At 36.7% G+C, this 27,120-nt stretch overlaps 3 protein-coding genes across 3 annotated transcripts; 1 reads left to right on the top strand and 2 right to left on the bottom strand.

Moving 5' to 3' along the window:
* Positions 1-1,994: 1,994 nt before the first annotated feature.
* LOC137733650 (protein transport protein SEC31 homolog B) lies at positions 1,995-12,952 on the bottom strand. Its single transcript, XM_068472789.2, has 22 exons — positions 12,236-12,952; positions 11,433-11,487; positions 11,186-11,308; positions 10,489-10,585; positions 10,368-10,404; positions 10,160-10,265; positions 10,035-10,092; positions 8,919-9,016; positions 8,614-8,733; positions 8,426-8,468; positions 7,441-7,541; positions 7,237-7,364; positions 6,573-7,131; positions 6,324-6,416; positions 5,896-6,081; positions 5,572-5,785; positions 5,230-5,336; positions 4,935-5,108; positions 4,351-4,476; positions 3,987-4,254; positions 2,669-2,907; positions 1,995-2,553 (listed from the first exon to the last, which is right to left on the bottom strand). Exons 1-22 carry the CDS (start codon positions 12,553-12,555, stop codon positions 2,461-2,463), a joined length of 3,345 nt encoding a protein of 1,114 aa, XP_068328890.2. The 5' UTR covers positions 12,556-12,952; the 3' UTR covers positions 1,995-2,460.
* Positions 12,953-13,873: 921 nt separating this feature from the next.
* On the bottom strand, positions 13,874-15,013 carry LOC137733522 (glyoxylase I 4). The gene is given in 3 exon segments (XM_068472667.2): positions 13,874-14,297; positions 14,626-14,750; positions 14,753-15,013. Coding segments are annotated over 3 exon segments (642 nt in total). The 5' UTR covers positions 14,994-15,013; the 3' UTR covers positions 13,874-14,021.
* Positions 15,014-22,289: 7,276 nt separating this feature from the next.
* On the top strand, positions 22,290-24,543 carry LOC137735057 (uncharacterized). The gene is made up of 2 exons (XM_088696250.1): positions 22,290-22,545; positions 24,166-24,543. The coding sequence occupies exons 1-2, from the start codon at positions 22,402-22,404 to the stop codon at positions 24,286-24,288; spliced, it is 267 nt and encodes an 88-aa protein (XP_088552376.1). The 5' UTR covers positions 22,290-22,401; the 3' UTR covers positions 24,289-24,543.
* Positions 24,544-27,120: the final 2,577 nt, after the last annotated feature.

The raw sequence follows: 27,120 nt of genomic DNA, 5'->3' as shown, positions 1-27,120 counted from the left end.
TTCTACCCCTTTATTGATACCGATCTCATATACTAAATAGCTGATTTACTAATACGTAAGAGTCTGATTTAAGGAGTTGAAATATGGGTGAAGTGAAGTAAGAATTTGATTTTACTGTCTGAAAGATTTAGAAATTCCATTACTGGTATTAGGTGGACTCTTTTGATGCCCTAAATGCTGATAAATGCTCGAATGCGTTGCGAAGAGTGCGATTTTGTTTCTTCCCACTCTAATCTCGTGTGGTAAATATGCCATAAATGCTAATAAATCAAATGATTATTGACTCTTCATAGATAAACCTCATGTAAATAAATCAAACGCATATTGTATGATTTATGAATAATGCTAGATATATTATATATGTGAGCTACGTTAGTTTACTATATTATGTAGCAACCGAAGAACGCTTTTTACATTAATTATTATTTCTTCTTCTTTGCTTTACAACATTTTGAGTTTGAACGCTCCCTTTTCCTGTGTATAACATAAAATAAAATAAAAAATATCGCTAGTAATAAAGAAGAAATGGTTAAAAGATGCTTTTCATGTTGTTGTGAGAACCTTGTTTAATGACGCATTTTCCGGGAACACTAGTGCTCTGCGGGTCCAGGAAAAGGAGTGGACAGGTGCACAAACACCAAGTTTAACAGCACTCGCATGGATTTGTAGCAGCAGCCAAACATTCTCTTTACGTTGTAGGCTTGTAGCTGTGGCTATATCTACTGTTTGTTTCCCTTTGGACTGGATAAAACAATCAAGTACAAGACAAACTGAATTTTGAAAGATATCAAAAGATTCCAGAGCACTCCTAGCCTGCTCTCCAAACATGGTTTCAAACTGAAAAGGTAAACCGGAAGAAGAATTGTGTTTTTAGCTGTTTGGCAGCAAGCAGAAACAAGCATGTTAGGTATCCCTTTGTCAAGGCTTTACAGCGACTTCTTGGCCTCTACTTTTTTGAAATTCTGAAACTCGATAGGCCTTATATCACTGTAGCCTAGCGTGTGGCGCGGTTTTATTTTTTGGCTCAAATTCAATGTTCGGTGATGCTATTCACACATTAATTTTTATTTCTCACACATCTTTTGTCAATTTCTGTTCTTTGATATTCTTCAATTCTTTTGATTCGGCGGCTGAAAATTGAGAGATGTGTGTAGAAAGTAACAAAGAGTTTCGATGGCAAGCCATTTGTTTATAAAGAACTAGGTTCATGTTGTAGTCACTAGTGTAATAATCCATGATCGAAATAAAAGGAAGGAGGTGGGTTTCGATTACAAATTGCTAATATGTTTAATTATTTGAAAAAGAAAACACAAGTGGAGTCCACAAGATACCAAGAAATATAATCTGCCGCGAATGACAGCAAAGGTAAATATAATTCTTGACATATCATATGCGTTTATTAACACCCAAGTAATGTAAAAGAAAATATCACGTTGAAAATATAGATTTTATTCTCAATTTCAACCAAGAATCATCACCAAAAGGGGACAAATGAAAACAAAACTTGATTAATTCGATGTGGTGGATGATTTGGGGACTAAATTGTAAGTGGTGGATAAGTTCGAGGACTAACTTGTAGGTGCTCCTAAACTTATCCACCATTTACAATTTAGTCCTCCAACTTAGTTTTTGGTTCTTGGGGTGCTTCAACTCGACCACATCTGGTCCTGCCAGTTTGGTATGGAAATGTGAATATCACATCGACAATGTCTAATACCAATGTACCATACATATCCATACAAATTTGCAGAATGCACAATTACAACTTTATCTTCCTCCTCGTAGTAAACTCGAAAATAGCATTTACTTAATACATTCAACATCTAACAATCCGATATGCAACCAAAAAGAGAATATCATATATGACCGTTACACAGCGGAAATCTCTTAAGAGACTAAGTGCACTTACACTGACATGAATAATAAGAGGCCCCTTCAATTCATGTGCCCAAACCATACCGAAATCTCAGATTGCTAAAACAGTAACACATAAATGATACACAACCAGTCATTTTCAACAAAATTGAAGTCGGAATTCTAATTGTGTTCATATAACAAAAACACAAAGGTGGTACAATTTCATGCCTATGACAAAATGGTACCCAGATCACTAGGAAAAGCTCAAAGCAGCTGAGTAAACGTTCTATGAATTTATGTAAAAATGTCGAAAGTGAAAAAAAAAAAAAAAAAATCAATGCTATTTCTAAGCACTACAAAAGTAAAACCGAAAGAGTCACCAAGAAGTCTTTTAATGTGCAGAGAGACTATCTTCACTATTTGCGTTCAAACCCACTATTTGCCTTCCAAGGTAGAATTAATCGAAAGCTAATCAAATCCCGAAGCCAAAATCTAGATATGCACTTCTTGAATGCATGAAAACAAACCGTCCCGCACTCTTGCAGATTAGGCCATGAAAGATTTCTGGGAACCAAACAATCCGAAACTTGCGTGATAACAGGCTTATAGTCTCACATTTTGCCTTGTCTTGATCATCCTCTTTAGAGTTGCAAGCCAAAAGTTGCACTCATCCCATTCACTAGTGGTAAGAAGCACCTGATATAAAGCAGAAACCAAAGGAGCCCCTATTAAAGCTCATCCATTTATACAGTGCAGTGCAAAAATAAAAAATAAAAAATAACCGTAAGTTTGAAGTTTTGAGAAAATGTACCTGGATTTGCAGGGCAGTACCAAAATCACCATTATCCAATGCCTGGCAAAGCTGAACAAGCTTATCAGCAGCATTTCTAGATATGTCCCCACTGTTGAGTTTGGCAAACAACGCACCTATCTTCCTTGAATTGTCTTCTATTTCACGCTTCTTACCGGGATTTGCACGTGCACCTCCCAACGCCTCTGATGTCTCGTTGAAAAGTCTTGTTAATGTTGCGATTACCAATTTTTGATGGGCTGTACCACATTATACACAAAAAAGCAAAGATTGTCACACAACCACAGGTTGGAAATTCTATGTGATAAATAGGGAACCACAGATGAAGGAGAATATTTTACAGACCACACGCACACAAGGAAATAGAATTAGCAGTCTCCCAACTGTTGTACTTGTTTAAATACACAAGTAACACTAACGTCTAGATGTCAAAATATCTCGTAGACCATATATCCCAGTTCAAGATTCGGCCATTCCATGATACGAACTGCAATACAAAAACTCAACTAACTGCGGTCTCCACAAATATTTCATTCCCTCTACTTCTTTGGGCCAACAATTGCATGCCAGACAAGAGGACAGCTCAAATAATGTAGAGAGTCCATCATTCAGGTCAGGTCGATTTTAATGTTAAAGTAGGGAAACAGCCTACACTATAATACCTAACAAACATAGAACCTAGGTAGAACTCAATTTTGGACCCTCTATTACATGGTGTTCAGGAACTATAACAAAAACGGAGGCTTCTCTCATCTATAATTGGAGTCAACTGTACAAAACCTCTTCCTTTACCAATCTGAAGTTGGACAATATTTTCGTTCCTAGTCATACTTTTGTCAAGTATCTCCTAATTACCTCCACTCATAATACTTCTTGTCTTCATCGTCCAGATGAATATCAATGCAATTTGTCCATAACCACTCTTTCTTGCAGTGATCACAGTGGTCCAAAATTCTCATGTCCTTTTTTTCAGTTTTTCAAATTTCCAATCATGAGAACTGATGATATCTTCGAGACCTCAATAACTTAAAGTTTGAATCTGCATCTTATTATTTAACAAATACTGCAAATCAAAATATTGACAATCCTACCAGCGTATTACTGTTTAATTGCATTTATATATTTGATAGTCCACCAATTCTATCTAAATTCCTCTGATTTTAAGTTTGAAATTGAGGGAGCTATGACAAGGAGAAAATTACGACATGAAGCTAGCTTCATATTTCAAAATCGGAAAAGTTAAACAGATATAAAGAGCAAGGCAATTCAGGAGAGAAGTTAGCAAATTTCCACAAGATAGAAGGAAATCTCAAATTACCAGGAACATTGGATGTATCAACTGTCTGTATGGTGGGTGGTGGAGCAGCTGCTGCCACAGGGGTTCGGGCTGGAGCTTGGTGAGTAGGACTAGGTGGCTGCAGCGAACCCACATGAGGCCCCTGAACAACTCCTGGATTAGTAACGGGCATAAATCCTCTTGGAGGAACAGAAGCAGCTACAACATGTGGTTGATTTACAGGAACTGGAGGGACATGTGATTGAAGAGGAGCAGTTGAACCAGGCCCTGGTTGCATAGGTTGGAAAGTCTGAAACACCAACCAAAAAAAAAAAAAAACGTTAGAAAAACAATCATGGTCATGGTTTCTGATATTTAATTTGACATCAAACGAAGATATACGGACAGGATACAACTGAGAACCCAATGTTGGCTGCTGATATTGATCCACATTTTTCAGCACAGGAGGAGTTGAAGGAATGAAAGGCCTTACTGCAGGCTGAGAGGAAACAGGAGGTGCAGAAAATTTCTCCTACAAGTACACCATGAAAAGTCCAATGAACCAGACCCTTGAACATTGAAAAATGTGAGAAGTGACCAGTAACTTCTTAATAACAAAAAGTTCATTACAACTAGGATTTCACAGCCAAGTGCCATTAACAGCTAAATTTCAGATAATCATTAAATAACACGCACATTTTCAAAGACTAACGAACAATTTTATAATTTTGTAGCATCCTGCAATTTACCAAAAGAAAAAATCCTAATAACCCTTAACCATAGCCCCCCACTTGGTGGGAAAAGGCTTTGTTGTTGTTGTTGTTGTAACCCTTAACCAGCAAGTATACACATTGGCTCTACTTCAAAGAAAGGAATTTCAGTGCACTGATTCCAAGAATATTTTTCTGTAGTATTAGTATGTTATAGCATGTTCAGAAAGTAAACAAACTAATTACTCTTTACTAAGGAGCCTAATAAACAACAAATTACCTGTGGAACCTGAGGTGGTTGGTTAGGAAGAAACATATGGGGCTGGGATGCAGGCTGATACGAGGCAGGAGGGACATATCCTCCTCTTCCATACGAAGGATTCACAGGTTCTTGGTAGCTCTCACCATAAGGACTTACAGGAACACCTGATTGTAAATGTGATGGCACTGTTTCCTAACCATTTAAAGAGAGAAAATAAAAGTCAATCCACATCAAGAGAACAGATTTGGCAACAAACAACAGGAAAAAAAAAAAAAAAAAAAAAACAAACGGCAACGAAAAACTTCATGAACACCTGATAATATGGAGAAGAGGACCCGACAAAACTAGATTGGTCAGCCGTGTATACAGGCCCACTTGTTGCAGGTTGGTTTCCAAATGTTTCATTCTTGGTAACTTTCTCTGGTGCAATAACACAACAAATAACATGGGAAGAAAATAAATAATGTAGGTAACAAGAAAGAAGCTTTTGTAATTTTAAGAGCTGTAACCATCGAATTTTGTGTATTGAACTAATTAAAATATTGACCACTCAGTAATCACTTTGATCAGATTAATTGCCATTGATCGAAATCTCCAGCATACAAAAATGCATATATTAAAACGTTACTTCAGTAACTTTTCAAGAAGCACATACCAGGTTCGGTTGAAAGAGAAATACGATCTCTTAAGATAACAAGCTCAGGTGACAACTCATCAGAACCTAAGAGTTTTAGGTACTCCAATGCTGTTGTTAGAAGGCCTTGACTAGCTAAAATTTCAGCATATTTCTCAACAAGTTTGCACAAGGATGCACTAAACCGCTTCTGCCCAGATGCCAAGGCAAGGACAATTGTCTTTTCCATTAATTCCTAAACCAAATAACATAACATATTTAACCTCGTTCTCTCTGAAAAAAATAAGCATATTTAACCTCATGGCCAAGAAGAACATGACTGGCCTGGTCTAAATGAAAATTTACCTGGAGAAGGTCAACATAGGATCTCCCCTCATGCTCAGTTGTCAGACTTCTTGACCAAATCTCTACGGTTTTATCAATATTCCCCGCACATATATAACAAATAGTTGCCGCCAGAGTATTACCAGCAGCTACAAGTTTGGAAGCAAGTGTATCACAAAGCACGGTCCACTCATCTCTGGATGCAAACTGTCCATTCATGACACATTGAAAAACATAAATCAATTAGTAATTATACAAATTTCAAAGTTGACTTGCTCATGATTTGCTCTTATGATACAGCTATTAAGAGCGCAGTTTAGGGTAAGTCAGAAACACTAATGAGTCAAGTAACCAAAAACACTTCATTTACAACGCATTACTTGTCAAAAAATGTAAACAATGACACAATGTATCATGGCATTAACATTTTGAGGAGCTGGGAAACTTACACTACACAGAAGAGCAAGTGTTTCTTTCCAGAATTTTAGGGGTCTGTTGTTGACAAGACTCAAGAGATCATTGCTCACCATTGCAGAAACAATCTGATTGTAGGAATTAGCCATGTTAAACACAATTATGACACAACTTAAAGACACAGTATAATCAATCTTTCACATCTTTACATCTACATTCATATATTATCAAAATATGAAACAGAAAGTGTTTCGAAGCCTCTTAAGAAAGTGGATTGTAAATACCTTAAGGTAAGGCGAATGGCTCATCTTAAGATACTGATCCCGCGTGCTCTCCCACAACGAAGCACCACCAGCATGAGCAATAACTAAAGCATCAGCCATTTTATTTACTGAAATGCATTTTGCAACAGCACCCTTATAATCTCCTACAACTAAAGCATGTTGAACAGATTCATCAAACGATGGATCAGCACTCTCCTCCTGTCCATCAGGCTCTTGTTCCATTTTTTCTGTAACAGGAACTGCATCCCCCTCAGACAATTTGCCACCAGAGGTTGACACAGGAGTTTCAGCTTTTGGACTAGGAAGATTATTAAAGAAATCCTCTCCATTATCAGATGGAAAGATGGTGGCTTCCTTATCATTCCCAAGACCCACTTCATCAGTTATTGTATCCTCAAGCCCAAGTGCATTGACTTCCTGTGATGGATCTTCTGGAACATCTTCTTTTGTTTCCTCGGGCATACTGAAACCAAGATGAGTGATCAACTTCGTCCTTGCAGTCCCATCATCTTCAAACATAACCCTTAATAAGCCCCATGTTTCCTGGTCATCCTCAGATCTGCCGAACAGAATCATGCAAACAGAAGCAGAAGAGAATTAATTTTCAAGAGATATAAACTCTCTCGAAGCTCATAAAAAAAGTTATTTCTAGTAAGTGGCATACTCAGCCTCCTGTGATTTCTTCTCACATAAGGCTCGAAGTAAAGGCCTTTCCCCATTTTGTATAGCAGCTTCAAATTCAGAGGAGCGATTCACCAAACTGTGTTCAGTCACCAAGCTGTGTATATAAACCTGCACACACGGGAGGAAAATGAACTCTAAAATGCATCAGAGCAGAAGACACAGGGAGCATGCCAATAAAGCGTACCTCTGAACCAGCAGAACCATGCTGAAAGGACACAATCTTGCCTCCAAAGCCAAAAGATGCTCCAACTGGGCGCTTATACCATTTCGGAGCTCTCAGAGGTCCTGAAAAGAAAGAATAACAAATGAAAATTTGTAACACCCCAGATCTACTGTTCTGTACAAACTAAACCTATTCCAACCTAAATCCTGCCAAACTTTATTGCTTGCTGTAAGAGATAATCTTTGTAGAAAAAGAAACAAGAAAAAAAAAATAGCCAATGAAGTGCTGTTGTTAACAGAGTTCAGCCAACCCAAAAAGAAAATTTAAAATTGTCAATGCAATGATTAGGAAAGTTTGGTATCCAAAATTTTACACTCAAAAACACTTTTTGAGTCCCAAGCTCATAAATCTTGTTACCGATTTTCAAAAACTGTTAAGTCTTGACAACAAACTAACTAAAAAATGCCCACTTTTTAAAAACTCAAAAAGTTAGGCTCTAGAGTTTTCAATCCAGCCACTCTCCCTCTCGAATCCTCTCTCCTCTCAGTCCCTTCTCCATCTCTTTCTGCTCTTTGATTATCATTGGATCTGCAAACAAAGTTTCATACTCTTGCAGTCAGGGTTTCTAGTTGCTTTTTCCATTTTCTTGTTCCACCTCTTTCATCGAAATAATCTTTTTATTATTTTCCCCTTCTTTCTCCTTTTTTCCTTCTTTTCTGTGAACTGTGGTCAGTTTCACTCTATTTGCCTGTCAGACCCGGTTGCTTTTTTTCTCTCAATATTTAAGATTTAAAATAGGTTTTTAAGCTAAAGATTTACAAACAAAAGGTTTCAAGTTCCATACCAAACGACCTTTTTTTAATTAACAAAATCTAGTATTTGAAAACTTTTGTTTTTAAAGAAGGATCATAGTTTTTTCAAGTTTTTTAAATAAGACACCAAAAGGGCCCTTAATTTTTTTTTTTTAAATAAGTTACCATGCAATGGCTAATTAATTGTGCATTACCTGCACCAAAAGCACTTTCCCCAACTCCATATCTGCTGCAACCCTGTGAGAAAAATAAAAATAGAAGAATAGAAGAGATTTAGAACATGGTAAGTTCATGAAGTAACATAGACACAAGCGCGCGCACATATATTTATGCAGTTCATAAAATAACAGTAAATTCCAATATGATAAGAACCTCACTATACCTCAATATTGTAAATTCCAATTTTTCCATCAAATGAAGATGCCGAAATCACTCCAGGTACTTTTGGATACCAATGCACATCAAAATTCCAATTGGTGCCTGCCGGCAATTCACATACAATCTGAACCAATATATAAGAAAAAACAACCCTACAGTCAGACAAATGATAGTGCACTTCAACTGAAACCAAAAATACAGAAGAGGATAGTGCACCTCACTGAAACCAAAAGTACAGAAGAGATTAAAGTGTAGGAAAGGTGCAGAACAAAAATATTGGCCTCCTTGAAGAGCGGGTAAAAACCATACCTCTGCAGAAACTGTGTCCCAGCAAATAGTTCGATTATCCTTGGCACATGTAAGCAGATAAGAGCTGTCATTCGGACACCAAGACATTGCAATTACACCTGGGATAAGATGGGTATGTAACAGAGTTGTAAGCATATCCGAATAACTTCTGATCAAAATAATATCAGTAACAGCACTTTCAAGTTCCAAAAATAATTGAATGCAAGTTCAAACACATGGATCACGAGTTGACACAACAATTCCTAAAAGCAGAAATAGAAACATAATGGGGAAACTTGTGTACTATTTAAGAAAGCCTCAAAGCCTTAACCTAAAAAAGCCACTAATCAAGTACAATCATGCACATAAGGCATGATATCCGAGTGGCCATTGAAAATCTTGGCGCTCTCTCGCACCCCCTCTTTCACAATTAGTGACCGTGAATGGATCTTGTTTACTAAAGTAAAAGAAAACCCAAGTAGACTAGCAGTTTGAGGCTCTAATGAACAATATGTGGCATGCCCTTAATTTCATAAATCCTTCCAGGTTCATAAGACTTATTATCCACTTCATATTTGAATGCAATTTGATTTCAAACCACATTGGGAAGGGCTATACAAAAATCTCATAGCATATCATGTTGTAGAGAAGGATATTTTAACAGCTCCTCTGACCTGTTCCTATGCCCAGTAATTTTTTTTTTTTTTTTGGAGAAGAAATGATAACAATTTATTAAAACAATAACATGAATTACAAAATAGTGGATAAGAAATCCACCATCTAGCAAAACTAGCTAAGACCTCTCAAGTAGATCTATTTATGAGTAACAGAACCTCAACCAAAATCATTTCACGGCTGCTAACATATCCCACACTATATGAGAAAGAGAATAATCCATAAACTCATTCGAAACTGATGCCCAGTATCTTACTCTACCCCATAGTTCTGCTACCCCACTCCATTATAATGGAAATTAGCACTAGAATAAAAATAGCTTTATGAAACCCAAAGCAAAAACTGCTCCCAAACAAAAAGAAAGGAAGCAAAGAATCATTAACAGGCGTTCTAGGATTCATACAGCCGACCCCACTTAGTGGGAAAAGGCTTTGTTGTTGTTGTTGTTGTTGTTGTTGTTACCTTTTGTGTGCCCGACAAACTCTTTAACTGGTGACATTATATTACGCATATCCCACAGCTGCATGAACATAAATGTTAAAATGTTTGACCACTAAACAAATAGAATATTACTTCAATATCATTACCCTCAGAGACGGTGAACCATCTTCATCTGAAGCAACAACTAGCTGAGTGGCAATATCAGGATTCCACTGCAAAACAGAGCACCGTCTTCTAACTGAATCTGTAAAACTGCCGGTCAAGCAATGTCAAGTTAGGTAATGGAAATGACCAATCCCAATAATCGTTGAGATTTTAATATAATAGATTCACAGTAGAATATAATCAAATCACCTTATCACTGGCTTTTGCTTTTTCAGGTCCCATATCACTGAAAAATTCAAAATATTAAATTCTAACAATAAATAAAACTACTATACAACAAGTACCGAAAGAGAAAAGGTATATTTCTCACCAGTTGTCCCATTTAATGAAGTGGATGCTAATATATGTTGGACCTTGCTATTCCAAGATAAAAATGAAACCTCACCCTGGGCAGCAGAACCACTACCCTGCATAAAGACATCACACTTTGGATCAGATGATGTCCAGATTGCTTTTAATATATTCATGACTATAACAAAATCAAGAGAGAAAAATCATTTCATGCAAAGACAGGGACAGAAAGCGATCTAATTATAGACTTTCTCTTGTAAAATAAGGAATACGGTCAAAATCAACATAGGCGTCCACAGGTAATGAGAATAATTTGAAGAAAGGGACCTCTCATCCTTTCCAATTGTCCACCTCCTTATGTTTATCATGATTGTATATTGATTACTACATCTACAATTGATTACTAAATCCAACTTGCTTCTCATTCATTGTGATGCATACTGTAAAAACTAGTAGTCCTATTTCTTTTGCTACCCTTGGGTAACAAAACTGTAAACATCTTTAATGATGTCTAACTATTGTACTCTACAAGTGCATTTCAGGTAGACTGTAAGGTGAAGTATGACAACCAAATCAAAGGCTCTAAGGCCAGAATAAACTAAAAATCTGTGTGGCCAAATAGAACCACACCAAAAATTGAGGATAAAGAATATAATACCGACTACAGAGAAAGAGTTTGCAATACTTCAGAAAACTGACAACTAATTAGCACAAACCTTGAGAGGTGGAAAGTGAGATGGTTCTGCAGGATTGGTCAAGTCCCATATACAAATTTCACCATCATCAGCCCCAGATGCAAGCAAATTGGGTGCAATTGCATTAAATTCAAGACCACGAACCTGGAATAAAATAACAAGAATAAAGGTTTAGAGTTTGAAAAAAAATACCCTACGTAGTGATCAGATGTCCTAGCATTGTAAGAATCACCAAAAAGACATGCATCTGAAAATGAAGAATACTTACAGGGCCTTTATGTCTTGTGAGATGTCCAACTGAAGCACTTACACCTGCCTCGGGACTAAGGATATGAAAGAATAAAAAATAAGGCCCTTCCAAAGCACACCAAAAAATGCTTTCTGAAATACAAAAATAATTCCACAAAACCAGAGGGCATGTAGTTCCACGCATAATTTTGTAAGGGAAAGATCAAATCTAACTAAAACCAGCAGGAGGCTCAGATTATTGCACTACTAACAAATACACTGAAAATATAAGCCAAATGCAAAATTTTCAAGTAAACATACACATTACCAAAGAACCTAAACCATAAAATAACATAATGAACTGAAAATGTTCAAACGCGTTCTGTCAGAGAATACGCCCAAGATTTCATCTTCACAATAGAATTCATGAAAATCCCAATTCACATTATCTACATATTCAGACTTCCAGCAACCAAGAAAATTCCAACATATCATTTCACTCCCAAAAAATGAAAATAAAAAAAAAAGGAACTGGGCATTTAATCACAGCTTAAGATAAGATCTAATCACTCACACTACAAAAATAAACCGCAATATCAGCTACCTTTAACCCCATTTCCCTTCACCCCAAAAAAACCACTCACTCAGATCAAAGTCAAGCACCAAGAAACTACAGAATTAGCAAAACTTTCCACTTTCCCACATTGTTCCAACACCCAAACGAAAACCCACATTCCAAATCCACACAGATAATCCGAACTTTACAAGCAAAACTCAATTCATTTCGATTCAATTCAATCCCAATCGAAACGAAAAGCAAACGGCAACTTCAAATCCAATTACCGGATCAGAGTCTGTGGGTTCCAGATATCAATAGTGCCATCAACGAGTCCACCAGCGATGAGCCCAAGGCCGAATTCTTGGGACCCCGATCCAGTGGGCTTGGCCCACGACAACCTGTTGAATCTCTCAGAGCTCGTCGACTCGCCCACTACCGGTAGGTCACGATCTTCTGACTGTAAATCAAGCTTGAAGATCTCAATGTTGGCGGAGGAGCTGAACGACAGATCCACTGCTCCGGCCATCGTCCCTGCCGCCATGTACGGCGCGTCCGGAGCAAGCGCCACGCAGGCCGATCGATTCACCCCCTTTACGCACGCCATGGCTCGAAAACTGAGCGAACCCCAACCCCAACTCAATCTTTATTGGAATCGGAAGAACTGGGGGAACGGATCTGAGAGAAGAATTGGGGCAATTTTGTATCTCCTTCTGCGAATTTTTCGAATTTTTAGGGTTTGGTTTTGAATGTGATCTCTGTGTGTGCACTTGGCTTCTGAGTTGAGGCCTCTCTCTCTCTCCTCTCTCCGTCTTTGATATTTGGCAATCGTTGGCGTTACGCGATGGTCAGCGAGTGTTGTTGTAGCGGGTTTGGGATACTTGATCCTCTGCGGTCGGGCGCACTGTGGGTGTTTCGGTGTTTGCGCTGTGGATGGTTGTTCGTTGGGATCTGCTGCGTTTTGTAGGGGAATGATTTGGGAGGAATGTGTCGATGTAGAGGATGATTTTGGAGGAATGACTCTGGATTTTGTAAGCACGTCCACCTAGATGATGACAAGTGTAATGCTGGGCATTCTCCTATTTTGTGCTCCTTTGCGGGACCAAGGGTGATTTTGGGCCTATATTTTGCGGGTGATGAACAATAGCCGGCCCAAAACTATTGGCGCTTTTTATTTGAGTGGAATGACCTCAACAATTTAAAGTCATTTGTACTCCGATGTCTTTAGTTTGTAAGGATATATACAAAGATTCGAACATAAAACATCTTGTAAGTTAAGAAGAATAAAAGATTTAGAAATCTTTGCTAATCTTTTTACCAACGGATGATTAGACGAAAATGAAATGAAATTGACTATTTTGCTTAATGCATCGTGTCTGTCACCTATATCACTTTTAACAAATGTGAAGCATCGTGCCTATCACGTATCACTTTTAACAAATGTGAAGCATCGTGCCTATCACGTATCACTTTTAACAAATATGAAATGTACGTATACACTATTTTGCTTAATGGTGTTTTTTTTCTCTAAAAAGAAGAATAACCAGTGGTGCATCATGATTATCCACTTTTTTTGGGTTCGAAAAAGGCTAGTTAAGATGACCATGATCAAACAGATTCACAGCTTAAGAAATATCAAACTCAAATTCAATGGTGTATTTTTAACTCTACATTATATTGCCATACCTCTTTTTACAAGATAAGAAGAAGAACCGACTTTTAGGTTTAGCATCATCTCATGAATGAAATTTGATGACAAGAAACATATCTTACAATATATCATCCTTCAAAGTTTATACCGTTGAATTTTTCGAAATTTGTATAATACATTATATTTGAAAGCTATTGTGTTCTACTAAAAAAAAGAGAATTGTCAAAACAAATGAATAAAAATACACGCATAAAAGAAATATATGGCTTGTTCATAATTGCTTTTAAAAACACATTCAAACAAGCCAGGCCCAAAAGAAGAAAAAAAAATCTCCATGAAAATTGCCAACTAACCAAGCTACCCTTAACAGTTAACATTAGCATGCATATGTTGATAATTTAAAAGAAGCATCAACAACTTAATTATTTAGTATCGTTGTCATTGCCTCTGCCACTGTCGTTTTGGTTCAGTTCAACAGGCGGAGTATGCCTATCAACTGGGAGCTTTATTCTGCCCAAGGAACCTCCGGGAACAAGCTTGAGATTCTCACAGTTGCACATCTCAACCATGAATCCATCTGGATCGTTGAAGAAGAGTTGGTCGATTGTGGTTCCGTTTTCGTCATCCTCTACTGCTCTTTTTATGTAGTGTATATCCAGGTCCTTCAACTTCCGCTCTATGGCTTCCATGTCTTCACACTGCAAGTAATTCAAACTAATTGACGAAAGTACTCCAAACTAAATTCATCTAAATTTGTCTTCTCAAATAAAAAGCTCAACAAATCGTCAAGTACATCAGTTAGTACAACAATATGGTGGCATTTCCATTCACAAGTGAAATCTCTTAGATTCGACTTACGTGAACGAAAAATTCAAACCAAATTACTATGACTGCCTGACTGCGTGGTTTGACCACACTCCCTACGCTTAACAGTAAATTTAAGGTTGTGTTTAAAAAAAAAAAAAAAAATTAAAAAATCGACCTGTACATGTAGAAATTAATTTTTCCAATAAGAAGAACTGGAACCTGGAAAGAGATATGGTTGTCCATGGGATCCAAGTGATCTTGATTAGGTGGAAGCCTCTCCTCATCCTCAGACTGCACCAAATGAATCCCAATTCCATAATTAAACAACCAAGCCCCATCAAAATAAAAGCTGGTGGCCTCTCAATCTTGACAAACCCCAACACTTTGGTGTAGAAATCCACCGACTGCTCCACATTTCTGCACAGCCTCGATACGTGGTTCAACGCCATTAGAGGAAGTGAGTCGCCTTCCTCCTTCTGCTCATCTTTTTCCTTGCTGTGTTTCTGTTGTTCCTCATGGTCGGTTTTGCTTTCCTGATCATTCTTTATCTCACTGGGTGTTTCCAGCTTCCTCTCCATCTGTGGCATTTATCTTAATTTTCCCTCTCTCTCTCTCTTTTTTTTTTTTTTTTTTTTTTTTTTTTTGGGCTTTATAGCTACCGGCCGGTGTTTAGGGTTTAGGTTTAGCGGTGTTATCTATTTTCTGAATTGGAGTAGTGAAATCTGTGTATTTCTATAGAGGAAGAACCGATACATGACATGTAACGTAAGCTTCCACGAGAGAAATCCGTGTATTTGTATAGAGGATGGACCAATATTGACACGTAGCGTAAGCTGCATGGGAAGGGAATTACGTGTGCCTTGTCTGTAGGAGACGGCTGGCTTTTGAGTATGTCGCACAAAGCCCTGTCGACTCTTGTGGATATCCGTGCATTGAGGAGGTGGCTATATATTAAAATATTGAATGAGGATCCTCCCATCCTTTCTGTGAGAATCTTACGAATCTTTGAATCGTGTTCATTCATCATATATTATACTGTCAGTTTTCGTCAGATACTATTCATGTTTAATTTTGAGTAAAATATTTAAAATAATTTGTAACGCATAATATACAATAAACGGACATAATTTGAAAGTTCACAGGATTCTCACAAAGTGGATCCGAATAGGATCCTCATTTTAAACTGTATGGATCATTAAAAATAATTTATAAAGTGAGTTGTGTTATAAAATGTGTGTTGAAAAATGGGTGGCTGATCCTAACCCTATATTGAATCCATAAACTTCCCTGGATAAGCTTCTGAAATGCCAGCATTTCACGTATTTTTTTTCAGACAAGTCTGTATTTGCAGATTTTCTTTCTCTCATTTTCGTATGTGTTGTTTATTTCTGTTAAGAATTTGGAAGTATTGCTGCCACAATATGGAGTACGAAGTACGAACGGTGAAATAAGCTTATCAACTAGGAAGAAATCTTACCGAGCTCGCGGCAGGGCTTTTTATGGTAAATTGATCGAAAGTGTGATGCGCCTCTAAAAATCTCTTTTTGGACAACGGACAAGCAAATTCATTGAATGAGAATGGCTCGATACAAATACAACAAACTAGCCCAATAAAGTGGGGAGAGCCAAAGCCCATTCAACAAAAAAATAGACATGACAAAAACCCAGAGCCGCAGGCAGCAAAGACCGACCGCTGTCGATGCCATTACCTCGCCAACGACCACAAAGGTAATTGCACGAAGAAAATCCACTCCGCGTGGAATTCGATGAAGTAGTCGCACCACAAAATAACTAGTAGTAAGGAAAAACCCCCAACCCAAAACTGCCATATCGGAGAAGAGCCAACAAATCTGAACCACCAAAACAAGCCCCTGCAGGTAGAACCAAAACCAAAACAAAAGGGAAGGGGATAAGGCTAAGGCGGCATGTAAAACATCCTCACTTTGGGCAAAGACGCAACACGCTTGGCCCCGGATTTTCGATATCCTGGTCAGGTACAAAGATGTGAACTGAAGGCTGAGATATGCGAAAGTGGTTGTGAGAGGGATGTCAAGTGGGAAGAAGGAGGAAATGAACAAGATGGAAGATGATGAATGTTTTGGGTTGCGGAGCAAGGGTTGTAGGATGGGGGTTGGGTTTGTCAAGACATAAAAGACTGTAATAAACACCGAAATATAGCAAAGAATGCTATAAAATGGGGATGAATGCGGGGAAAACTACAAAATACACAAGCATAACTGAAAGAAAAGAAAAAGATAATAGGGGGAAGAGGTTGCCAGCCGGCCCCAACCCAAGGAAGGAGTCAACAATGTTGAGAACTAGTTTGTGACTTACTCTATGCGAGAGAGAAAATGGAGAGAGCAGCTGGGGTTGTTGTATTCAAGGCCGCCTTTGAAAATATAAGTATCCCTAAAAGAGAGAGTTTAAATAAGGGTAAGAAACTTTGTACAAGATTACATGTTTTGTATAATCGATGATTCTGTTGAAAATGAAACTTACGTTGATGAAAAAATGGACATTGTATAAGCTTATAAGTAATTTGTGTTACTCTTTATATTGCCACTTAATTTTATAGTGGAACTTCGACTTTCTTTATAATTCTGTGATTCTGCACAACAACAATCTCTATGCTTCCTTGATTCACTCATAACCAACAACAATCACTATACAGAAACAAACCAACTACTCGTTTTGCGCATAACCAGCAACAATCATATTCCAATAAACGATTTTACCATCACATTAATTTCTATACCACCGCAAGCTATGCAAAAATGGACAAAACCCAATAATCTAAATAAGTAGAAGCATAATCATCTTCAAGCTATATGTCGTCTTAATCTTTGAAATTAACTTCAAGTTAACACTTCAAAAAAGAGAAACAACACCTATAACTACATAATTTAAAAATTTAACGTTTAAGAATATGAAAAATAAGCACCAACCTACCGAAGGGAGGAGAAAAAAATACGAACAACCTATATCTTGTTTTCGAAGATGATTACAAAGCAGATTCAATCGGAAGCAAAACCATATAACTCCAGAAAGAAATTACTTCCCAATTTCTGAAAACAACATATGACCATAAAGATTGAGGGAAGAGAGATACAGAAAGAGAGAATTGCAAACAAAACTCTAGTCCCTTAAGGAAGAAAAATGGGTGTAGACGAGGCAGCCGAGGGATAGCTTTGTGACTTTGTCTCAGAGTTGAAGGGGAACTCAGTGAGGAGTGACACATTAGGTTTTGTCTTTATTGAAATCATAGAAATACCCTCAATTAATGGGCGATAACGGGTAAATCCAAAATGACCAGTTATTTAACGACTGAGAACTACTTTGGTTATGGTTTTATGCAATTCAACAGAAAAAATTTGGTGTTTCAAGTCTCTACTTTGAAACTTTGAATTGTTCAACCATTTTTTGAGTCCTTTCATCTTGGATACTTATTCTTTGAAGATTTAGGAGGCTTTGAGCTTCACTAGTAGAAAAAACAGCTTGCACGATGATATTTTGCGCGACGAACAAAATTTCATCGCACAAGACATACTTGCGCGACGAAAAAAAATCGTTTCGTTGCACAAACAAGATGTACTTGCATGATGAATATTAGTCGTCCCACGTTTGTATCATGGTATTTTGTGTGACGAACGTATTTGTTCCTAAAAATTTTGTGCGATGAAGGTTAAACCGTCGCTCTGTGTTCTTGCGACCAATGATGTTTTTCGTCGCGCAAAGTTTTTCTTCACGTTCTTTGCGAGATAGATTCTACGCGCAGAAGTTCATGTGACACAAATACACTTTGCACGACCAACTTTTGTTCATCGCGTAAATAGTAAAACATAGTAGTGCTTGTGAACATGCTGGATAAGGCATTTAGGTTTCAACTAAACCTTTTTTGTATCATGCAGTTAGGTTTCAAACCAAAACTGTTTCAAAATAGTAAAAACCGAACCGTCTGGTGCGACTCGGTTTGATTCGTGCTTTGATTTCAATTTTCAGTTCTAAGTGCGCACCTATATATTGTAAATGACGGAAGTCTCCATAGATACAACCACGCTCGAAAACTTGCTTGCACTCAAAGACTCAAAATCTAGATATATTATCCAATACGATAATTGATCACCGAAACTCTAAAGTTACCTTGTGTAAACAAATATGAATGAGTAGTGAGTTGTGAAGTCAGTGAGTTTCCTAGTCACATAATCCAAAAAGGGCACTTTCTCGGCGTACATATATAGCGGAGCCAACACGGTAAGCATAATCATTTCTCTTTATTAGTTGAATTGCTCCAAAGGAAGGTGATGCGTCTCCCTCATAGACTATATGTTGTCTGCATTCGGCTCAAGTCGGTGTATTTGGAAATAAACTGAACCAACATAAGGAAAAAGGACATAAAAGAAAGTCGAAGACATTGCCAGAAATAGGGAGATCATTTGATTGCTTCTTTATTTTTTGTTGAATATATATAAAGAGTAACGCTCTTGCTGGACTTGTAATACTAGAAAAACGTTGCTAGATTGTAAAAATAAACCAGATAGATGGTCTAGATTCATAATCTGGCAATATAAGCGTCGGAGGTACAAGTTAAGCTAAAAATATAGTAATTATCACCTAAATGAGTAAGATTAAAATATATTCCTGTCATATCCCTATCCATACATATACACAATGCAATCAAACTATTCAGGGCCGCCTTTGAAAATATAAGTATCCCTAAAAGAGAGAGTTTAAATAAAGGTAAGAAACTTTGTACAAGATTACATGTTTTGTATAATCAATAATTCTATTGAAAATGAATCTTACATTGATGAAAAGAAGGACATTGTATAAGCTTATAAGTAATTTGTGTTACTCTTTATATTGCCACTTTATTTTATAGTGAAACTTCGACTTTCTTTATAGTTCTGTGATTTTGCACAACAACAATCTTATGCTTCCTTGATTCACTAATAACCAACAACAATCACTATACAGAAACAAAACAACTACTCATTTTGCGCATAACCAGCAACAATCATATTCCAATAAACGATTTTACCATCACATTAATGTCTATACCACCGCAAGCTATGCAAAAATGGACAAAACCCAATAATCTAAATAAGTAGAAGCATCATCATCTTTAAGCTATATGTCATCTTAATCTTTGAAATTAACTTCAAGTTAATACTTCAAAAAAGAGAAACAACATCTATAACTACAGAATTTAAAAATTGAACGTTTAAGAATATGAAAAATAAAGCACCGACCTACCAAAGGGAGGAGAAAAAAATACGAACAACCCATATCTTGTTTTCGAGGATGATTAACAAAAGCAGATTCAATCAGAAGCAAAACCATATAACTCCAGAAAGAAATTACTTCCCAATTTCTGAAAAATGGGTGTAGACGAGGCAGACGAAGGATGGCTTTGTGACTTTGTCTCATAGTTGAAGGGGAACTCAGTCAGGAGTGACACATTAGGTTTTGTCTTTACTGAAATCATGGAAATATCCTCAATTAATGGGCGGTAACGGGTAAATCCAAAATGACCAATTATTTAACGACTAAGCACTACTTTGGTTATGGTTTTATGCAATTCAACAAAAAAAATTTGGTGTTTCAATTCACTACTTTGAAACTTTGAATCGTTTAACCATTTTTTGACCCCTTTCCTCTTGGATACTTATTCTTTGACGATTTAGGAGGTTTTGAGCTTCACTAGTAGAAAAAACAACTTGCACGACGATATTTTGCTCAACAAACAAAATTTCATCGCACAAGACGTACTTGCGCGATGATAAAAATCGTTTCGTCTTGCAAACAAGATGTACTTGCAAGACGAATATTAGTCGACGTACTTGCGTGATGATAAAAATCGTTTCGTCGTGCAAACAAGATGTACTTGCAAGACGAATATTAGTCATCCCACATTTGTATCCTGGTATTTTGTATGATGAACGCATTTGTTCCCAAAAAATTTGTGCGATGAAGGTTAAATCGTCGTGCTGTGTTCTTGCGACCAATGATGTTTTTCGTCGTGCAGAGTCATTCTTCACGATCTTTGTGAGATGGATTCTGCGCGCAAAAGTTCATGTGACGCAAAATAGTAAAACATAGTAGTGCTTGTGAACATGCTGGATAAGGCATTTAGGTTTCAACCAAACCCTTTTTGTATCTTGTAGTTAGGTTTCAAACCAAAACTGTTTCAAAATAGTAAAAATCGAACCGTCTGGTGCGACTTGGCTTGATCCGTGTTTTGATTTCAGTTTTCAGTTCCAAGTGCACACCTATATATTGTAAACGATGGAAGTCTCTATAGATACAACCACGCTCGAAAACTTGCGTGCACTCAAAGTACTCAAAAGTCTCAAAATGTAGATATATTATCCAATACGATAATTGATCACCGAAACTCTAAAGTTACCTTGTGTAAACAAATATGAATGAGTAGTGAGTTGTGAAGTCAGTGAGCTTCCTAGTCACATAATCCAAAAAGAGCACTTTCTCGGCGTACATATATAGCGGAGCCAACACGGCAAGCATAATCATTTCTCTTAATTAGTTGAATTGCTCCAAAGGAAGGTGATGAGTCTCCCTCATAGATTATATGTTGTCTGCATTCGGCTCAAGTTGGTGTATTTGGAAATAAGCTGAACCAACATAAGGAAAAAGGACATAAAAGAAAGTCGAAGACATTGCTAGAAATAGGGAGATCATTTGATTGCTTCTTTATTTTCTGCTGAATATATATAAAGAGTAATGCTCTTGCTGGACTTGTAATACCAGACAAATGTTGCTAGATCGTAAAAATAAACCATATAGATGGTCTAGATTCATAATCTGGCAATATAAGTGTCGGAGGTACAAGTTAAGCTAAAAATATAGTAATTATCACCTGAATGAGTAAGATTAAAATATGTTCCTGTCATATCCCTATCCATACACATACACAATGCAATCAAACTATAGAAACACTAGAAGAATTAGCAGTTCTTCCAGGTTCACATTGACTTAATTCTAACATCTGATGCAGCACAGATTGATGGTTTGTAATATCAGTCGAGGTGCAGTTAAAAATAATAATAAACACACTGTTCCCATTCATTTATACACAGTGCGACGACCAAGTCGAAAGGAACCGTGATACTGTTTTTCGACTCCCAGGTGTTCTTAACTATTTATAGTGATTGGGTGATGGGGAAGGGGAGGGAGGTGTACGTGTAGGATTTATATGGGTGGTTTGGGATGGAATCGAATCTAAAACTTCCATTTTACAAAGGAAGAAGAATATCATTGAACGGTAATATTAAGATACACTTATCAATAGGAATGAAAATTTGCAATCCAAAAATTAGATTAATAATTGTTTAACTATAAGGTAACCACTAATTAGGAGAACAAAATGATCATTTAGTATTACGATTTATTATTTCTCTTCACCTTAAGACGTTTTAAGTTTGAATAATGTGGCAACGAGTTCTATACCAATAGATTCTCCCACCCGTAGATAAAAATATTTCGTTATATCATAAAACAAAAATTAAGAGGATAAAATTGAAAATAGCATTAATATAGACGATGGAAAATGTAATTTAGATTATTCAATCACAGGGGTAAATCTGGGAATCTGAGATTTATTTGGAATGTTAGGTTTTTGAAGCATGTCATTGGGTGCACGGAGAATTACCCAAACCAAAAGCCCTGAACAAAAGATGAGGAAACTGTCCGAATCTTCTTTATGGAAATTAGAAAATCAATTAATCGTGTTCGTACATTATATATCGTACGATCAATTTTCGTTAAATATTATTTATATTAATTTTTAATAAAAAATTTAAAATAATTTATAACGATATAATGTATAATAAACGGACACTATTAATTAATCTTTCGGATCGCAAGGATTTAGGAAAGGATCTTATTCCCGAACAAAACCCTAGTCGTGTCCGACTAGAAAAGTAAAAAAGCAGCAGAGGCGCTGAAGAGAGAGAAGTGAGAAATAGGAAGAGAGAGATGACGCAGAAAGGGAAGCTGTTCAAAGGGCAGCAGAAGAGGAAAACGATTCCTCCCAACCGCCATGGAAAAATGACTCAAATTCGCAAGGGCAAGCGAGTAATCAAGCCGTCGAAGGTCACCGGTGAGATGGATTCCGATCGGGTATGTTTTTTCCCTTCTCTCTCGTGATTTTGTTTTATTTGATTTGATTGGTGATTAATTTTAGCCCAGAATTATCAATTTTTGTGCTGCTTCCGGTGAACCCTAATTGTATGTAACCATGGAAAATTGAAAATTGACAGTTTTGTTTTATTTCATTTTATTTTTTACAAACGATAGCGTTAGTGGGTTAAATTCTTAAATGGTAAGCGGGAGGGAGACCGGTAGGGATCGAACCTGCATTATTGCTTTCCGCTACACGTTTTATTTCATTTGTTGTTTGATTAATTTCAGTCTCATTTAGTGATTCTTCATTATTAGTTAGAATTAGTAATAATGGAGTTAAATAGATTGATTTGAGAGTATTTGTTTGGGGCACATTTGATTAAGGCATTGCTCTAAAGTGCAGTTTTTTCTCTGAGGATAGCAGGTTATGTCTTTCTTTCGGTTCATTTATCAGGAAAAATCAAATCCTCTTGCACCGATGTTTCCGTAGGATTTTGTTTGGGATTGCTTCTAGAGGCCCGAAAGTGCTTTAGGACAGCCAACAACACTTTTGATTGTGTTTGGCGGAAAAAATATTAGTGCTTTGGGCTCATAGAAAGCGCTTCTAGCAGAAGTGCTTTCCATATAAGGAATCGTAAACGGGCCCTAACTCTGTTCTGATTCATTTCCTTTCTTACCTCTTTTATTGGGAGTAGGATTCTATCCCCTCTAAATTTCCCTCCCCTTCCCTCCTATTTGAACGGTCATGATTAAGCAATATCAACATCTTGTGTTGACTTATTTATAGAGAGCGAAAGACAAAAGAAAAAGTGTGAGGGGAGGGGAGGGGAGGGGTGAAGTTTGTGTTTCACCAGTGTATGGAATAACTTGAAAAAACAACTGTATGCTACAACTTCTACTATGGATTTCCAGTCATGCGTCGGAAGTAAATAGCAACAGGCGTTCTGTGTTTCCATTTTTTCAACTACAGTAGTATGCTGCTTGCTACATCAAATGTTAATAAGCTGACATTGTTCCCCCAAATCTTAAATGATATTGAGTGTAGCTACTCTATTTATTTCCTAGGAACCGTGGTGCTATTTTGGCATTTGTTCCAATGCATAACATATTTTCTTAAGTTAGTAAATTGTGGATTATATTTTCTGTCTTCCATCTATTGTCATAATTACTGAGTACCGGAAATTTGTTGATGTCATATGAGATTTGTAGATACGAGAGGACTGTAGTGTGGGAAGTTGGGGGTTCTAGTCACCTTGCTATATCCCTATTAGTACAGAAACCCTTTGAAGTAGGTGCTAGTAACCAGATATATTGTTGAGTCAATCCCTCCCTAACAATACATTCAAATTCACTAATCTGAATTTTTATCTTGTTGTAACGCGTTTGATGTGCTCCTGGATTCCATCGGCATTTATCTGTTTTTGAATATATAGGATGCGGAACCCTATCATTTTGTGTGCAACTTTTACTCCCGATTCATTTCATATTATGCCATAGGTCCATTATTTCTTTATACTGATGTCGATTGGCATCTCCTTTATGAAAACTAGCACTTTGCTTTACATCTCTTCTTGCTTCGAAGTTCTTACTTCTTGCTTTCTTATCTGATGGATTTAGGAGATGACAAAGTTCATAAACCACTGCAATGAGATGAAGGCGGCCACCGCTGCAAACAAGGAAGGCGGTCAATTAAGTATTGTCAAAACACCTCAAGAATCCGGTAACACTACAAAGCGATAGTAGTTTCCAAAGCTTGCGGAACTTTGGATGCGGAGAGTGATAGGTTGTCAGGAAACACTTGAAACAAACTGTGGTTGAAAATTTTGTGGTGTTTATTGTGGTCTTGTTAGATTTCGTGTCCCGCTCCAACTCGTTATGTAGTTTGTATCATTTGATTAGGCTTCGAAGTTTTGGGATGGTAATTGTGACTTGTTTGTGTCATTTCCAGTACAACATATTGATTCATCTAATATAATGCCGTGAAACATTTGAGAATGTGACAAATCAACCCATTGGGTTGATAATTGGTAGTCAACATGTTAACTTATCGACTACGATAAATTGGGATAAATTGGATTGGATTTTGCAGTTTTTTCTTTTGCATACTATTAAGGCCCGTTTAGTATGATTTCATCATAGCACTACTAATGTCGCTACTATATTATGGTGAAATCAAATAGGTATTATACCCTAGGATTCACCATACGGGTCTTATACCCTAGGACTCTAGGAGGAGGAGGATTGGGCTAAAGCTATATTATGGTGAAATCAAAGGGGGTCTTATACCCTATGACTTTAGAAAGAGGGGGATTGGGCTAAGCCACAAAAAGAGTTGGTCACACTAGGTATCAAATTTAACAAAAAGATTATAATTTATTGAAATCGTCATTAATTTGAGTCAAATCATGAACCTTTCACTTTTTGATATTTTTTTTAATACAACGATGTTCTACTCTAATGGAGAGATATTTGGCCTAGACCACACAACGGGCTAGTCATAAACTAGATATTAAACATCACAAAAATATAATATGTCATTGTTATTCATGTAAATTGAATCTGAAATCTTTTACTTATGAGTAAAAAAAAGGTTTATTCTAATATTGGTGCTCCATGCTACTTAGAAGTTAGTATTACGATCTAGTGGTATTCTTCTTCACTAGCAAGTGAGAAATTTCAGGTTTAATTCTCGCTAAAGGCGAATTTGAATTACATTATTGCTAGCACATTATGAAATTAGGCCTATTCTTTTCCGTAGACAATATTGTATATTAAATAATAATTAAAAAAAAAAAGTGGTGCTGTCTATCTCTACTGTGTAATACTTGTCATCTTCTGTCCTACAATACAGACGTTGAGGTGTATCTGAGTCATCCATCTGATGGCCCAGGCACACTAACCTCAACACGTTTACATCTTCTCACCCGAAGAGGGGGCCCGCTAGATGGTCAGTCACATCCATGTGGAGTTTCTGGTCCAAGTAGTTCTCCAATTTCGCCTTGACTGTTTTCAATTTTTACTTTTCAACTTCAACTTTTGTTGCAGGTCAACAGGGTGGCATGTAGAACTTTTGAGATTTTACTCGACTTGTATCGAAAAATCACTGATGCGCGCAGTAAAGAACAATAATATTTTTGAGTCTTGACTAATAAGATGAAATATATTAAAGAGTTCACCTTTTCAGTATTTCGTCTTAAATTATTATACGGGGAATACTCTTAAAAAGATTAAATATAGAGACAAAAGTTCTAAATTAAATAATGTGTCATCAATATGAATGAATATATTTATCACGCTTAAGTAATAAACCAATCATCAATTTTCAGTTATTTAATTTTCAAAGTTTTGTCTTTAAATTTAATCTCCTAAATATTACCGTTATAATAGTATGGCTATTGCTGATAAACTACACAATCTACACCCCAACATCTTCATTGATCAACAACGTGAACTTTGGTGATGGGTCTGACCATTCATCGTCGTTGTCGCTTTTCTCAACATTTTCCTCTCCTCTCTTTGTTCTTGTGTGTCTTGTTGCTTTTGGATATGAACCGGCGAGCTAACCACATTTTTTTAAGATTAAGGACCAATAAACCATCACTTGAACTAGAGTGAGGATCCCGGGAATCCTCAAATCACATCCGTTCATCGTACATCGTGTGGTAAAAAATTATTGTAAATTCTTTTATTTAAAATTGAATATAAATAGTACTTAACGAAAACTAACCGCATGATGTACGATAAACAGATGTGATTGGAGGACCCTTAAGATTCGCACAAAGAGGATCTGGCGAGGATCCTCACTCCTTGAACTACTCATATTGCTATTAAGAAATCACTAATCAAAGCGATAAGAAGATTGAGAATTTTGGGATATGGGGAATTTGGGCGTGAATGAGGAGGTTATGGCGGTTGTGAGCTTTGAATTGGTAATTTTTTTTCTTTCTATTTTTGTAAAATTAAATATTTTTATTTTTATTTGTTTTTTATGCTAGTTGGGGCCTGAAAATACAATACTACCCTTATTTCTAACAGACTTTTAATAGAAATTACATTTTTGAGTTAAAATTCCTAACCGTCTTTCACTATAAGAGTTTAATCATATTTTTTTTACCATATGGTTCATCATGCAAGTACCGCATGACCACGAAAATAATTAATCCAATTTGACCGAAATATAAATAAACCTCGTGTTAACACACATGAGCCACCAATGAGCGAACACCACTTCAGCGGTTTCATTTTTTTTTTCTAAATGTTGAACACAACTTTATTGGTAATGGTCATAAATCATGATGACCTAATTTAATTTGAGGACTAAATGTATACTTTGTTTGCTTGTTTGTTCCCAATTGGTAAACGTAAGCAATTCATGAAATTTCATGTAACAAAAACACGAGCATACGACAAGGTAGGTTTTTGTGCCCTTTTTGCATACGTCTCTTTCTCCTTTTCTCACGCAAAAGTCAATGCTTTGCTTCTTATGCCACCATTACTCATTTTTATAATTTCATCTCATCCGTCCAATAATTCCTCAACCACAAAATTCAAACTTCTGTTAGTCTAAATCCT

This window comes from Pyrus communis, chromosome 7 (genome assembly GCF_041283825.1).
Source record: "Pyrus communis isolate YQ-2024b chromosome 7, ASM4128382v1, whole genome shotgun sequence".
NCBI lineage: Eukaryota > Viridiplantae > Streptophyta > Magnoliopsida > Rosales > Rosaceae > Pyrus > Pyrus communis.
Note: the sequence above shows the minus strand (reverse complement) of the source record. Positions and strands in the feature narration are given on the sequence as shown.

Bases quoted from the DNA above. Each gene is read 5' to 3' on its own strand.
- LOC137733650 (XM_068472789.2), bottom strand. From the start codon at position 12,555: ATGGCGTGCGTAAAGGGGGTGAATCGATCGGCCTGCGTGGCGCTTGCT. The intron at 8,734-8,918 runs GTATGGTTTTTA...ATATTGGTTCAG, and splicing joins GGGACACAGTTTCTGCAGAG to ATTGTATGTGAATTGCCGGC. The intron at 7,365-7,440 runs GTACGCTTTATT...CCGTGTGTGCAG, and splicing joins ATGGTTCTGCTGGTTCAGAG to GTTTATATACACAGCTTGGT.
- LOC137735057 (XM_088696250.1), top strand. From the start codon at position 22,402: ATGACGCAGAAAGGGAAGCTGTTCAAAGGGCAGCAGAAGAGGAAAACG. The intron at 22,546-24,165 runs GTATGTTTTTTC...TGATGGATTTAG, and splicing joins GTGAGATGGATTCCGATCGG to GAGATGACAAAGTTCATAAA.